The sequence below is a fragment of the Ptiloglossa arizonensis genome, chromosome 7 (genome assembly GCF_051014685.1).
Source record: "Ptiloglossa arizonensis isolate GNS036 chromosome 7, iyPtiAriz1_principal, whole genome shotgun sequence".
NCBI classification, from domain to species: Eukaryota; Metazoa; Arthropoda; class Insecta; order Hymenoptera; family Colletidae; genus Ptiloglossa; species Ptiloglossa arizonensis.
In genome coordinates this window covers 17243641-17259478 of record NC_135054.1, presented here as the reverse complement: position 1 = coordinate 17259478, position 15838 = coordinate 17243641, and the positions used below count along the sequence as shown (strand labels likewise).

Below are 15838 nucleotides of genomic sequence, written 5' to 3'. Positions count from 1 at the left end.
TTAGCCACCACAAAGCAGTGATAACATTTTCCCTCCTGGACAGAAGCCTAGCCACCCTTCTCGTTGCTCCCAGGTCGATATCGGGATAACGCTGGTGCCGGTTACCACGGGCAACCGGAAAGCCACGCCCGCACCCTCAAATATGGCTGCCCATATCCGCGACTCGTGCACCTTGATGTTGTCGAAGGAGGAGCAGGGGAGGGGGTTGGCGTCGAGGTGGTGAGATAAAACGCAACGGGGCGGGGGAGAGGGGAGGAGAGGAGCAACGAGGGGCGGGGAGGAGTGAGGACCAGGGACGTGGGAGGGGGTTAGAATTATCATAATATTGGTCATTGCTTGTTCCGCTGGATGAGGCGAAGTAGCTGCTTCAACTGGAATCTTTCACACGCGACACTTCGTGTATACCCGAGCTCCTACCCCATTCTTCCGATGCTCCTGTCGCGACGTTCGCGAAATATTTCGCATATCCGTTCCTCTGTTCGCGAGGTCTCGTTTCCCTTGCCCCGCCGCTCAAGCGTGAAAAGTTCTTTCAGAACTGGGAGGAACCGTTTCAGGGCGAACATCGTTGACGAACGAGAGTCCTTCAACGTTACGTCTATCTATCGCCGAGCCGTGCGCGATCATTTTGCTTGTTCTACCCGAGTTGTTGATCCTTCGGTACCCGGTGAAGTAAGATACGATGTTTTCGAGTTCCACCGAACCGACGCGACTGGAGACTCGACCCTTTTCCACGCTGCGTCGGCTGCTGCTTCAATTTTTTTCGAACCGGTCCGTTCCAAGCATTGTGAACCGTGTGCGATTTGATTCGTTTCGCTGTATCGTTGATCCTTCGATCCCTGGCGAGACAGAGCTCATCGTTGTCGAGTCAAGTTGCACCGAAGCGACACGACTGGAGGTTCCACTCCTTTTCTGTTGTATTTTACCTATATTTTTTCAATCGGACGATTCCAAGTATCACGAACCGTGTGTGATTTGATTCGTTTCATTATATCGTTGATCCTTCGATCCCTGATGAGATTATCAAGTCGAGTTGCATCGAAGCGACGTAACCGGAGACTCTACCCTCGTTGTACTGTATTTAGTTCTACTAAAAATGACTCAAGGCGATTCGACTATTTATCATAAATCGTGCGTGTCGTTCTTCATCGGTTAAAGTCTATCTAACATGAGTTATCGGAAGTTACCTATTCTGTACTGTGTGCGATTTAGTCTGCTTCGTCGTATCGTTTCGTCTATCGCTGTCGAGTTGGTAGCACCCTAGCGATACGATCGAAGATCCTACTCCTATACCTAAAATAAAGTATGCTATAGACAACGTTCCTTAATTATTTACTGTAAATAGGAAACTATTTGCTCTCGCTATCTTCAACAAGATTCTCAATAGACCAGGAATTCATCTTGATCGTTTACTATTCGTAACATCTGAATCGATTTGTAATATTTCTCTGAATCTCACTGAGCGATATTTCATACACGCAGGCGATTCTCCAATTATTCAGAACAATCTATAAAAACGTTAGTCGGAAACGAATAGAGAAATATACTAATACCCAGTCCCTCGCTAAAAGTGAAACGAGAAAGACGATCAACGGGGAAACGACGGCGGAGACAGCGGCAGGTATGTAGGTAATAACTTGTTTACTCGCCCCGATGCAGGCGTGTCTGCGACGAAGAGGAATAGTGGGGAGGGAAGGGAGTAGGAAATGAGTGGATTTTCATTGCAGTTTAATCCAGGCCCCAACATCCCCCTCGTGGTATTCTAAACGGCGATACTCTCGAAGGCAACTCTTGTCGCTTGGGGTGACGATATTACATTCCTCGATCGTGACGAAAACAGCCGAAGCGATGCAGTTTTTCGTGCCTTCCAACCACCCTCGACAGTCCTTTTGCACGTGTTTTTAATTCCCTTCTGCTCAAACTTCTAGCTTCCCTCCAAACGATATTTTCACATTTTTAACCATTTTTTCGTACCTTTCCCTCGTGACGTTGTCCTTATTCCCTTTTGTCCTGTTGTAATAAATAACCAAAGATCTAGACGAACTATCATCCAACGATGGGATCTAGTACAATACCGATTCAACACTTGAGATCCATTTAGTGTACTTGGAAGGTACTTGGAAACGTTCGGTTGTGTTCGAAGATTACGAGTACGTGCAAGGTTCCAAGATATTATTCAAGATATTATTTATAAACTCTTCGAGAACCTCTTGAAAGATCAATCCTTGATTTCTTTTTCTCTCCATTCGGTATTTCGATATCCTTCGTCCCATCACGGTACACGAACTTCGTAAATCCTCAACGACCATGAATAGGATCAATTCCTAATGCTACTTTGTTGATCGAACATAAACCGGTGATCTCTATATTTCAAAGCGGTAGACTCTCGTGTCTTCTTTCTTCTTCGTTCGTTTCCACCGACTCCTATCGTTCCAATTCGCTGCGATATTACGATCAAATTTATGATCCCCGATGCGTCGGCGACAGTGTCGCTTCGAAACCCAACTATTGTTGCACTATCTCAGCCTGGTTGCACACGAGCGATCGTCAAATCACAGGCGATAAAATAACGCGATAACGCAGAGATTCAGGGTCTAGGTGAGGTGATATTTCAAAGAGGCTTGGCACGTCGCGACGGTTCTTCCTTCAATCAGGAATATTTGCGTTAGCCTCTTCTAAACGTGGACCTAATGTCTATAGACGATTCGGTCCTGGAAGATCTCTCTACTCTCGAAAGAACCTTCACCAGTAGCCGTTTTCGTATTGGCCGGGTATATCCAACAAAGTGGGTTATCCTATTTGAACCTATTCTTCCCACGTGGTCGATTTGCGCTAGAGCAACGAAGAATTACAGACACCTCGAGAGGACGACTATGTGCATCTGGAAGGAACAGTTTTGTTACTTTATAATCAGAACGGTGAAGAATTATAGACAACTTGGAAAAAGAACTACCAGCATTCGAGAAGGACTGCCCTGTTATTTTACCACCGATACTCTGCACAGAGGTACTGTTCCTACAACCATGTCGTGTTACCCAAGATAAGGCAAACCACTGTGTTGTTTTCAGGGATCGGTGAACCTCCCAAGGATCTGGAAATATTAATCGTAGGTTGGAATGGTGCCACGAGTAATCCAGAGAATGCCTCAGTTGCAGACTCCTCGTTGGCTAAATAGTCCCCGCGTAAGGTGACCATTCGTTTCTGATCTATCCAGCAGTTTCCCTCGATCGATTCGCTATTAGTTCGTTCTCAGTAATGAATCTCTTTCCCATCGTCCTAATTGTCAACTGCCGGCACGTTATTTACTCGAACGAGCGTGGAATTATGAAAGGGACGCGCATCCCTCTCCCTTCCCCCGAGGACACGGCACACCTCCGTGGCACGACCACGTATCCGTGGTGACAATACAAACCGAAACAAACACTTGGCGGCACGTGACGCGACACGTGCCCGCCAGGATATATTACATTCCGAATGCACACACACTTGACGAACGATTAAAGGGGTGTACACGGCCGAAGTACCACGATCACGACAACGATGAACACGGCCTTCCTTTCTACTTCGTCAGCCACTTTCGATGAGAACCCGACGCGCCTCGCGGGACCCGGCTACTCGACTTCAACGCGTCTCGCATCGAGCGTTTCGCACTGTCCACATAGCCGTGAGCTCGATGGCAAGTAATATCGCCTTGTAATCAAACTTTGCGTTTCGCCCGGGTTACGGTGTAGACCCCGATACCGGATTATTAAAAAAGAAATTACCGAGAATTTAGGTCTCTTCTCAAAACTGGACGCGCGTTTATGAAACCGAAACTGTATCTAATCGGATAACCGAGATCGAAGTCGTTCTCGAGTCACAGACCTCGAAACTTGCACCTTCGCGGGAAAGATTCACGTTGACGAACGTGTGCGACGTTGTTTGTCGTCGCTTGTAATTCCAGTCTTGTAATTTGATCGGATCCGAGATAATGGAAGTGGAAGAACGTCTGCTCGAGGTACGAACCTCGAAAGTTGCACCTACGTGGAATATTGTTTTTCGTCGCTTGAAATACGTGAATATTATTCATCGGGGCATTTCAAAACTAGCTTCGATGTGTATTTATGGAACTGAATGTTATTTTATCGGATCTGCACTGACAAGCGTGTGAATATTATTTGTCCCGACTTGTATAACGATAAAAGTGATATTGGATTCTTGCATAGAGACGCTGTGACGCTCGAGGAATATATTTGAAAAGCTTCTCTTAACGTGCGATTGTAGAATATGACAATGTAACCTCGATGATTGCGCAAGAATCTTGTTCATTGGATTTTCTTAACAAGAAAACGGCCAAAATATATGGCGCGTACCTAGAGCTTCTATATGGTACAGACAACGATGTATCGTGCATTTATGTACTTGCATTGAGATCGTGATTGTTGTCTTGTCTCGTGGAAGATTTCTCGTATTAAAATAACTCCTATTGAGAAAATGTACGACAATATCGTGTAACGAATGAAACGATACTTAGAACTGATAGATGAATACTGATAAAACATAATTACAGAATATTAAATCTCTAAACAAAAGTCTTATCGAGCTTTATTTTTATTATCATTATCATAACGTTTTCAATCCCCTGTTTTGGGTCTTCCTCGATGTTATAACAAAGATTAATTAAGAAGCTAAAAATGAGCAAGAAAGAGACAAAATATCCTTATATTCTTTAAGTGGATGTTAACCGATTTTACCTTATCTTTAGATTTCTTTTGTATTATAACTACGATATTATTGTTATTCAAGGAATATTATAAAATATTACTTTTTACATACGTATATTGCATTATAATTCCACAACCTTTTTTTTGAATATTCTAGAATATAATATTGCTCGGCTTTAAACACCTATACTACCATATACATGCAGTGTAATTAATACCTAATGTTGCAGTGTTCTTACACGAAACGAATCATTAAGTTAAACAGCCCTTAAGTGCACTTTAAAAATATAAATGTATTTCACACTTACGTTATTCACGTTTCTAAAGTGCTCCGAAAGACTGTTCAATTTAATAAATACAATTATTCTATATTTTTCGTCATAACGTTCTATTATACTTTAATTTTAGGTACCCGTGATATTGCACAAACGTTTATTACACGAGACGGAACAATGCTATTCCATTTAATTTCTTTTTTTCTTTTTGTTCATACATAAGTCAATACAGACGAGCGAAAATAAATGCGATCCGTATACTTAACAGTACTTTATTGTTGACATTATTACACGTTATTATAAATCTATCATCTTGACACGTATAATACTTACTAAATCTACAAGAGACAAGTTTAACGATAAACCTATAACTAAACATACATTATGGCGTCGGTACTTATTTAGTAAAGGAACAAACAGACGTGTCGCTTAAATTTCCTCACGATACCTTAACATGACAGCTGAAACTCGATGACATTAGTAAATCATATACATCGTTCAAACAATAATCGTGAATTACCTGGAGTTCGGTCGCGTTGCCTGCTTTGTTACCCACCATTTTGTTTTTTCTTTTTTTTTCGTTTTCTCGCGTAAAACATTCGTATTTCGTTGCAAATACATTTAACTCGACGTCACATGCTCTCCACTCGTCCCGATCGTACGGACGTAATATCCTCGAGTACAAAAAGTCTATTAAAAATTATGTCAATGCCTAAAAATGTTCACGACCCGATTCGTATTCTCCTGGATGGTGCGAGCCGATCGAACAAGAAAAAAAAAAATCCGCACGACCAGTATTCCGAGATCATTTATCGTACGAAATACGACACTAACGAACGTTTATTTAAATATTAACTCTTTTTGCACCAACGAGGATCGCCCACGGATGATCCTGTCGGTCGCGCGCCGGTTACAACCGATAAGCAAGATCCAGATTTATCTCTCTAAAACGAGGTGCACTCTATTGTTAGAACAATAATTTTCGTTATCGTGTCAAACGTCATTCGCGTCTCAGCCACGACGAGCTCGTAGTGTAATCCGATTTTGCATAAATGTTGACGGTAACGTAACACGAGATTCGTCGCTCCCCTTGAGGAGCCTTGGAACAGAAAAACAAAAAAGAAACAACATTCCGATTAAATAATATTCACCGTTGAGAACGTAATCGTATTCCGAATGATCGGACGCATCGTCGAACGTGTATCGAGAACGAAGGATAAAATTTCCTATTGGTGTTTAACCCTTGTCGTACCACGCGTGGGTCACTTCGGACCCGGAGAAACTTTCACGTAGCTCGAATGCAACGTACGGTACAACATTTCGCGAAAATTAAGAAAGGTACGATAAAACGATGGAATTTTTTCCGTTTGAATCGTTTGTGCGAAGCGTAGTCGAACTGTGGGTCAGTTTAGACCCACGCCTGGTTTTTCCCGCGATCGCCTAAACCGCTCGCCAGAGTTAAACGACTCCGGGGAGGGAACGGAAACGTATACTTCTTCGTTTCTGACGCAGACACAGATTCGACCGATTCGTTGCATCGGTGCAGCGTTGCACTATCGTGCATCGCGTACCTTATCTCGCAATTGTCATCCTATATCGAGGGAAATTCACTAACTGCTGCATGTGTACGTGCGCGCGCGTGTGTCTGGTACTGATACACACGTACTCATCGTGTATGCGTATCGTCGAGGGGATTAATTGCAAATTATTCCATTCTCTTTTCTCTTGAATCTCTGCGTGCGCGTTTCAAAACGCTTCCAGGGGGATCCGAGCGAGCGCCGTGGCTCGACGAGTTTCGTCGTTCCGCATTTTCGCCCTTCTTTCTTCTTTTCACGCGCGATTTTATTGATTCCATCGAATTTTTTGAGGGACCCGGGAGAGACCTCTTGTTTAGGACCGCGTTAATATTCCCCGATCGATCCAAAAATAAAAGCCTGCAAAAGTTTTATTTCGGGCGTTTCAACGAACGAAAAGCTTCCAACGATTGGAGAATTGTATTCTTATGAGTTGCGAACGCGAAATTGCACTTCTGAGCGTTGCAGCTTCCGTTCGTAACCTTTTTCTGGAACGGATCGCTTCGATGTTCCTACGATTAATTAGATGAAATTCCCTCGTAAAAATTAATACTCAACAGAGGGATGAAAGAAATAATTTTCAACAATTGGGGAATAGTGGAGATCACTTTTTTTGTGCGTTGTACATTTGTAAAATTTTATTCCGAATCTTGCAGCTTCTGTTCGTAATTGTTTAGGGGGCGTTGTAATATTCTCTGAATAATTAAACAAAATTTTACGATATCTGGATAAGTGAAATAATCCCAATAATTGGAAATTAGTACGAATTTAACTTTTATGCGTTACGTTTGCAAAATTGTGCCTCGACTGATTCTGCGTTATTTTTTTATTGTTTGATACTGTTTTTTCGAAAACTTCCCTCGAAAAATTAATATCGTGCACACACGGATAAAAGGACTAGTTCCGGTGATTGTAAAATTGTATAAATCATTTTTATAAGACGCGTTTCGAAATTTGGGTCGCGACCGTTGCAGCGTTGTTTTTAATTTTTTTAGACCGGAAAAACTTCCATCCAGAACCACTTTGATTGGAAGAAAATGCGAGAAAAAGTATCATTATACATTTGGACTACGTATTACGTTCACTCGGCTGATAAATGACTTTTTATTCGTGAAGACTGCATAACAACATTCTAAAACAACCGTTTCTTAAATCATAATCAATCTTGCGGTAGTTCAAACAATTCTCACCGACGATAACACTTTAATTATGTTTCCAAGTAATTGTTCTTCGTGGCAAATTTTCAATACCGCCTTTATAATCGTACTCATCGTTTTATTTGTACTTCAAAGTAAACAATTTAATCCTGTCGACGATCCTCAACTCTTCGTTGACACAAGCGTATATTTAACAAAATAAGTAAACAAACTGCATACGCAATTATTCGTTCTAAGAAATCGTTTATCGCAGAAAGAAACAATTACTTCGTTAAAACGAATCGTGTCGTAAGTGTTCGCTGAAACAGAGGACCTCGATAAAAGGCGTTCCTGTACCGAGAATACACGACGATTACAAAATAATTGTCCGCTTTCGAATATCTATTACACACTCTCCGCGAAAGAATTCCAAACCGTTTCGCAGGTTCGATCAAAGTTTAAAAAATGTTCCGAAGCAACTCGATCGTCGAATAAATAATTTCTCAAAGTGTACAATTATTTTTTAATCTCACCGCGTACCAACGAATTCCCATCTATGAAACAAATTTCGGAGAAACGAACCGAGTATCCCGTACCGGAAGCGATACAGTGAATTTAACGTAACGACATCGTCAATTCGATGTCTAACTTACGCTCGAGTATCAATACCCTCGAAGTATTGAATTCCTGTGCGACGATGTCGTTCAGATAACGGAGAACTCGAACTATTTTACGTGTGTTGATTCGATTACTCGATGGATCGCACATCCGACGAATTAAATCCAAATTCGTTCGCGTCACGAGGTCGTATCTCGCCGAAGAACGTCAACATTTTCATTGCCAATAAACTAGGCGAGTCGAGATTAATCTATACCGCGGCCCGGTAAGAGCCTTGCGTTCGTTGCATAACAAACATCGTAATGAAAAAAACAGAGAGAGGGGAGAAAAAAAAATCGAAAGATAAGACGGACGCTCGCGAAACAACGATAAGTGCCGTTCATCCTGAACAATTCTGACGATTCTTCGTTGACCGAGGTAACAAATTATCCGTTACACGACACGCTTCCTATATTTTCGCATTGCTATGTACACTAAACGTCTACTTGTCCAAAGAACACGGCGAATCAAGCTTTACATTAAATTCGTTCGAGTGAACTGACCTCTCTCTCTCTCACACACACACACTCTCTCTCTCTTTCTCCCTCTTGACTGTCGCTCTCTATCATTCTCTCTCTCCCACTCACTCACTCGCAAACAATAGAAAGCTGAGCAAAGATTTGTACGGGGGGAGGGTGTATATTTACAGTGCCGATATTAATCGATCGTTTACGAGCGAGCCAACGTGATGTCGGGGGCTGCTGCTTGCTGCTTCTTGGACCAAAGAGAGTGGAACGCGAGAACGAAAGACCGGGGGGAAAAAAATGGAACATCGAGTTTCGCTCGAAAAGAATCGAGTGTAGTGATGGGACTGCTTTGATAACGTCGATACATTTACGCTTCGAAATTGATACACTCGAATCGAACCCCAAGGAACACGTATTCAAACCAATCGAGACTTATCGAGACACGTGACCGTCGTCGTCGATACGTGTAAATCGCATCGAGTTCGATACCCGTTCGATCACACTTGCGAATCTTTGGAAAAGAAATCTCGGACGATTGATCGAAACTTTGAACACGATTACGATCAACGATCGTTTAAGATCGGAACCTAACCGCCTCGAATTTTCCAAGTGGAAGAAACGATTGGTAAATTTTGAGGTTAGGATCCGACGAATCTTTGAAATTTAAAACGAGACAACAAACGGTGACGACAGACGATAATTACCTGCGGTACATGTCCATTCGTATTGCCTTTTGGGGAAAGATAATCTTTTCCACCACTTTATCACCGACTTGACTATTCATCGATCAGGATCATCGGTTTTAATCGAGACAAAAAATTCATTATAATTGCATTACGAGAACTGGTATTTGGAAATAAAAAATTCTATGCAAACGTACCGTATGAAAATTGATTAAAAATATTTGAACGTCCGGATGAATATTTATTCGAACGAGGAGATTTATCCGTAATCCACGACTTCGATAGTAGGCTAGCTACATCGTCGTTTTGTCTCGAACGATACTCGATGTTTGAATCGTATCGATGCTAAAATGTCATGTACGTTTTACCGGTACCAATGACAACTTATTTCGATAACCGATCGATACCTCGACACAATGCTCGGGAATTGATACGTATCGGTAAGAAGAGGGAGGTATATGTCATTGGATTGGTCCCATCACTACTCAAGGGCGTACAGTCACTAAGAATCGTTCGATCGTCGTTCGAGCGGAGGGACGCTTTCGGTATATTAAACAAATCACTACACTATTGCACTACACTTTTTTTTACAATTACATTCGACTCTCCTATCCTCGTCTTTTTTTTTACACAAGTCGTCTACGCGTCTTACTTTTACTTCGTAGCGAGTTCCTTGACCATTCTTTGGTATCTGTACCCCGAAATCAGTTTCACTTCCGGTGTCACTCACGATTCGAAAGATTCGTGCAACATCGACAAATCGAGACCGCCGATAAACCGTCAAAGTGCGCAAAATGCGTCGAATTGGGGGGAGAGGTAGGTTTCAACCGAGAACAACTATCTTGCCCGAAGTACACCCCAAGTGTCCCATTCTCCCGACATCCCTTTCACGATGTCCCGAACGAGTGTCACCGTTCCTCGTTACTGGAAGAGAAAAGAACAAATACGCCCCCAAAGTTCCCACGAAGGTTCTTCTTAGGTGATATTTGATCCTCGTGTAGCTGTCTCGTCCTCGAAAATTCCCTGAACATCTCTGACACCCAGTTTTGGGGTGATCGGTTAACAAACGATCGGCTCGAGGACCGAGTCGTTCGAGTACTCATGTACCCGACCGGTCCTCCTCACCAAACTCGAAGACACAGTTGCGACGAGTAGGTGCTCTCAGCGTTAGGTTGGACACGGTTCCGTTTCACCGAGTCACGGATCCACCGATTCCTCTAGATCAGAGGCGAGAAGGCGGACGCCTGACTCCTGATTTCTCGATGTTCCGTCGGACTGAGGTCCAACAACCCACCACAGTTCTGATCACTGGCCGGTTTCCCGATTAGCGCGTCGATGCTGAAGTTCCTCTTCTTGTCTACCGGTGGATGACTCGGTATCGTCGTGGTCCTCGTTGGCGCGGGATCCAGCTGCCTGATGGGCGGCGCGGTGATGGGCACGGGTTTGTACAGCGGTGGCGGTGGTTCGAGAAATCCACCTAGCTTGAGTGCCTCCAGGGTCGATGGAGAGAAGTCGAGAAGCGGTAGACCGGGTGGCGGGGACAGGTACGCGGCGCTTGGATAAGTAAGAGTACCTGGATGACCACCGCCACCCGGACAGGGTCCCCGGTCCCCGCATATGGCGAACGTTGCCATGATCGCGCGGTCGCGTAGCACGTAATGCGGCGGGGGCCTCTTGTACCTCTTCCTGCGCCGTAGGAAGCTTCCGTTGTCGAACATGTCCTCGGCCATCGGGTCCAGGGTCCAGTAGTTCCCTTTACCGGGATTACCGGGCTCGCGGGGTATCTTGATGAAGCAATCGTTCAAGGAGAGATTGTGTCTGATGGAGTTCTGCCAAGCGGGGAACTTGTCGTGATAGTAAGGGAACCGTGACATGATGAACTCGCAGATCCCGCTCAGGGTGAGCTTCTTCTGGGGCGATTGCAGTATCGCCATCGTGATCAACGCGATGTACGAGTACGGGGGTTTGATAAGCGAGGAGGACATCTTGTCGTTACCGTACGACGTCGCCTGGCCCGGTGACGCGGTCTTTTGTTGCCCGTTCGTCGACATCATCGTGTAGTTCTTCTTGCCGCGGTTAACGCTGCGATTCCGCGACGTGGACGTGGGCGGGACCGGGGAGCTCGGTATGATCGGGCTGGACGACGACTGGGACGGCGACAAATCGTTCTTGTCGAGACTCACCGGGTCCACGATCATGCTGCTGCTGTCGGAGTCCCGGTCGCTGTCCACGCAGCCGTCGCACGACAGGTTCGACATCATCATCCCACACGGTTTCATCGCGATCGCTTGATGGGCACATTCACGCGTCCGGATCCTCGTGTAACTAATGCCCGAGGTCTCGGCTGACCTCCTCGTAGCGGACCCTCGTCATTTCTCGTCGTCGGTTCTTTTGCCTCTCTTGCCAGCCACCGATGTCCCCGCGTGCACGCAGAGTGTGTAAACATGCGCGCCACCGCGCGCCCCCTCTCTCTATCTCTCTCTCTATCTATCTATCTCTTTCTTTCTCTCTCTCTCTTCGTTATGTGACCTTTCGTTCAAGGTTTTTTTTTCTTGCCGTCTCGTTCCTTACCAGGTACCAACCGAAAGAACAACGACGGTACTGGTCTCGATCCGGATCCGGTACTCGCGGGAATTACGTCATCCGTGGTATCCGCGACGAGTCACTGAACGTGAGCGATACACCGCGGACGTTCCTCTTCCGACATATTTCAACGGAGCGACTGTCACGCGCCAGTCTTCCCGACGGTTACGCTATCTTACGCTAATAGTTTGTTTCCACAACGATAACGTGGAACTTTTTTTCTTTCTTCTCCCTCGCCCGTCAGCCCATCCGCTCGCAACGCGGAGCAACGACGCTCTGCGTCTCAAGGATGCCGCGAGTACGCGGGGCCTCCACTCGTCGCGATGACGCGGCGACTCAGGAGGCTTTATCGTTACCCAGTCGTTGCTCGGGATCCTCGCGGACCATCACGATACACGCTCGTGCACCGCTTATCGATTCTCACCCGGTTCTCGATTCTCACCGTACGAATCCTACGGGCCGTGCTCCGTCGCGAAACCACCTAGACGATGTCGCTTGTCGCGCGCGCGAACTTCCCGACGACGTCTCTCGCGGCGTTCTCGAACCGTCGGGTTGTCCCACGGTCGGTGGTTACGCTCGTCGGGTCCACTCGACACGATCCCAAACTCGAATACGGTCACCCGATTTGTTTATCCTCGGTATCACTGTGCGTCTCTGTTCGGAGAACTCGTTTCGTTTCTCCGATCGCGCGACGAGTCGCGGCGAGGTTAGGTGCACGAAATGCGGTCGAAGGTTACGAAGCGCGATTGCGAGTGTGCCAGCACCGTGGAGGACCGTCTACGAGGCGAAATCGTGGGTCGAATTGATTCGAAGTGACTGCTTTGGCCCTACATGGGCGGACCGATGGGCGGGCATTTCAACCCCTACCGAAGGGGTGGCGGGGAAGCCCCCACCATTTCACCGGTATCCACCAGCTCCCTCCATCCTCTTTCGGGAGAAGAGGAATCGTTGTCGTCACCACCAACGAGGAGAAACCCCCGGAGGGGACGTCGGAGTTAGGAAAATAGCGGGGTAGATAAAGGGACTTTCGAGGCAGACTGCTGGGGTAGAGAGGGCGAAATTGTAACACTCCGGGGGCTGCTTTGCTTTGAGCGGCGCGGTAAAGGGACCAGGCGTTACATACTAATAGAACGTATGAAGCCGAGACTGTATCGATACTCGTTCCGTGATACCGGTCTATGGATTTGCGGTTCTCAACGTCGTTGTCCAACGACCGGTCAGGGAATAACGCCGATTTTCAAGAAAAATTTACAACGATGGGATTTTAATTAGATTCGACAAGTTATTTTTCGTGACTGATATACGATAAGAACTCGAACGGAATCGAAACTGATTTTTTGGGAGACTCGGTTTGGGAATAATAACTTTCAAGAAAAATTAAGAAGGATGGAATTTTAATTAGATTCGAAAAGTTATTTTCCACGTCCGATACGCGATAAGAACTCGAACGGAATCGAAACCCATGTTTTGAGAGTTTAGAATAACATTTAAAAAAGAAAAAATAATAAGAATGAACGAAATTAAAACTTTCCTCTTAGTTTAAGGGACTTATTTTTTGTGCTTGTTCAATTGAAATTTAAGAAATTATCAACGTTGATAAGTATTTCATTACGAATATTTTTTTCTCTTTCATAAATTGTGGTTTGTTATCGTTTCGGTATAAAATTTACTATCTCGCATTTGCTGCACCGATTCATCCATTTTCATACTATTCCATCGTGTAATTGCAGTCTACATTCTGGGGAGAGGAACGGTTTTAAATAGAGAACGGAGAAATATGGTACACTCGAGATTGATCAGGCACCCAACACTACAATATTATGTTTGTAATTTGCCTCTTAAACGGATGTCTTATACGAATCGACGATTATGGAACATTGATTATCGGAAATAGGGAGACAAATAAAACGTTTTCAACGAACTGTCCGATAACCGATTGATGGAAAGAAAAGTGAGAAATATATGATCGAAGTGCTTCGAAGGCAATTAGTCTGAACGGTACATACTAATCGTTTCAATTTCTGATCGTATGATTTAGAACACAAATCTCTTCGATCTCATCGAATGATAAATTTTCTAAAAAAACTATCGATCTGATATCACCGGCAATATTATTAATAATATTTGATCTAGCAGCGTTCAGCCACTTATAAAGAATTTTCTCAGTGCAATTGTTGCAAACATTTTCATCTTTTAAAGTGTGGATTTTATTTTTCAATTCATCGAATAGTACGATACGATCTTCTGTTTCACAGTTTTATTTCAATACATTGAATCGATGTTGATTTCTATTAATTATTACTTCGTACGATAATAATATGATATCTCAAATTAATATTGGACGCATCCAGAAACAGGTATGTATGTACATGTCATACCAGAATAATTAGGTAATCGCCCAAAGACGAGATATAGCCACAAACTGCTCGTAAACCTAACCTCAATATTCGCCCGCTTTTATGACCAAAAGCGTAACAATTAATAAATTTGTTACGCTCTGCGTAATTCTGCGGTAAAATTTCGTAAAAAAAGATCGTGTCGACGATGATTAAAGAGGAACCAAAGTGAATCGACTAAATGTATTTTTGCCTCAAAATTCCTTATAATTTCTACTTAACCCCAATTACTGGATCCTACTCGAATGTTATGAAAATCAATATTTCGCAACCTCGGTAGCTCCAACGTTTCGTTTCGGTTTCATTACGCGTGAAAAACAATATTTTCCTCCGTGTCTGTAAAATCGCGTGTCAAAAATATTAAAAAACAGAGAGAGAAGCTGAAAGTTATAATCCCGCGCAAAATTTCCGGCAACGCACAGCGTGCCATAATTCGTTCAAAGCGCGCCATAAATAGATCGTACTTACGAACAATTTTCTTAACCCCTATGGATTATTAACAAATAATTGCATTCGAACGTTTTCCTTACGCTTGTTGGTAAAAATCGAAGAAAATTTTAATTCGCTAACCTCCGTATAAACGTTCGTGCAAAATGCTTCTCGTTAATTGGAAACAAAACTAACCTCAAAAAAGAAATCAAATGGTACAATCATCCGATCGTAGAAAAATGTTCAAAAATTACTTGGCGTTAGACATCGACCGTTCTAGTTTCTTACAATGAAAATTTAACTCAAAGAATATTACTTGAAAACAAAACCATTAAAATAACATTTTAAAAAAAGTGCAATTAAACGTGTACAAAAAAATTAAAAAAAAAAGAAGTTACTCGTCGAACATCGACGGTGGTTCGAGGTGTGGTCACCACCAAAATCGGTGAATTATTTTTGGCGCGTGGCTTCTCGGGGGGGGTCGTGATTAGTAGGGGGCCCCCCGTGCGCGATAGTTCCCGTGATGGCGCGCTCCAAGCGCCACCGGAAACGGTGACCGTTACGGAGGATATCGAAAACAAGTACCGCGAGAGACCCGGGGTCCTTGGATTTTCAGCTTCGAAATGGAGAACGATGGGATCCCGGTGGTATCGCCAACAGAGCGAGCCGAGCAGCACGCATCACGAGTTAACTTCCCTCAGGCAGCTCAAATAGAATCTGTATTACGCCGCGGCGGTACATAGAGAAAGAGGGAGAGAAACAGAGACAGCGCGTGACCGGGAGGATAGCGTTGGGAAGGGGCAGAAGGGGGACGGGGGTTGGAGAACGATGCGGGGGGTCTGTAGGGGGGTTCACGAAGACCGAGAGAGACATCGAACGTGGCAGGAGGGGATGCCCCGGGTATAACGATAGACGAGATACAATAAAGGAGAGAAAGA

General features: G+C 44.3%; 1 protein-coding gene across 1 annotated transcript; it reads right to left on the bottom strand.

The window, feature by feature from the left end:
* Window positions 1–10431: 10431 nt before the first annotated feature.
* Window positions 10432–12813, bottom strand: LOC143149211 (forkhead box protein D2). The gene has a single exon (XM_076316393.1). The coding sequence runs from the start codon at window positions 11769–11771 to the stop codon at window positions 10710–10712; it is 1062 nt and encodes a 353-aa protein (XP_076172508.1). The 5' UTR covers window positions 11772–12813; the 3' UTR covers window positions 10432–10709.
* Window positions 12814–15838: the final 3025 nt, after the last annotated feature.

Excerpts from the sequence above, each read along its gene's own strand:
- LOC143149211 (XM_076316393.1), bottom strand. The coding sequence starts at position 11,771 with ATGAAACCGTGTGGGATGATGATGTCGAACCTGTCGTGCGACGGCTGC.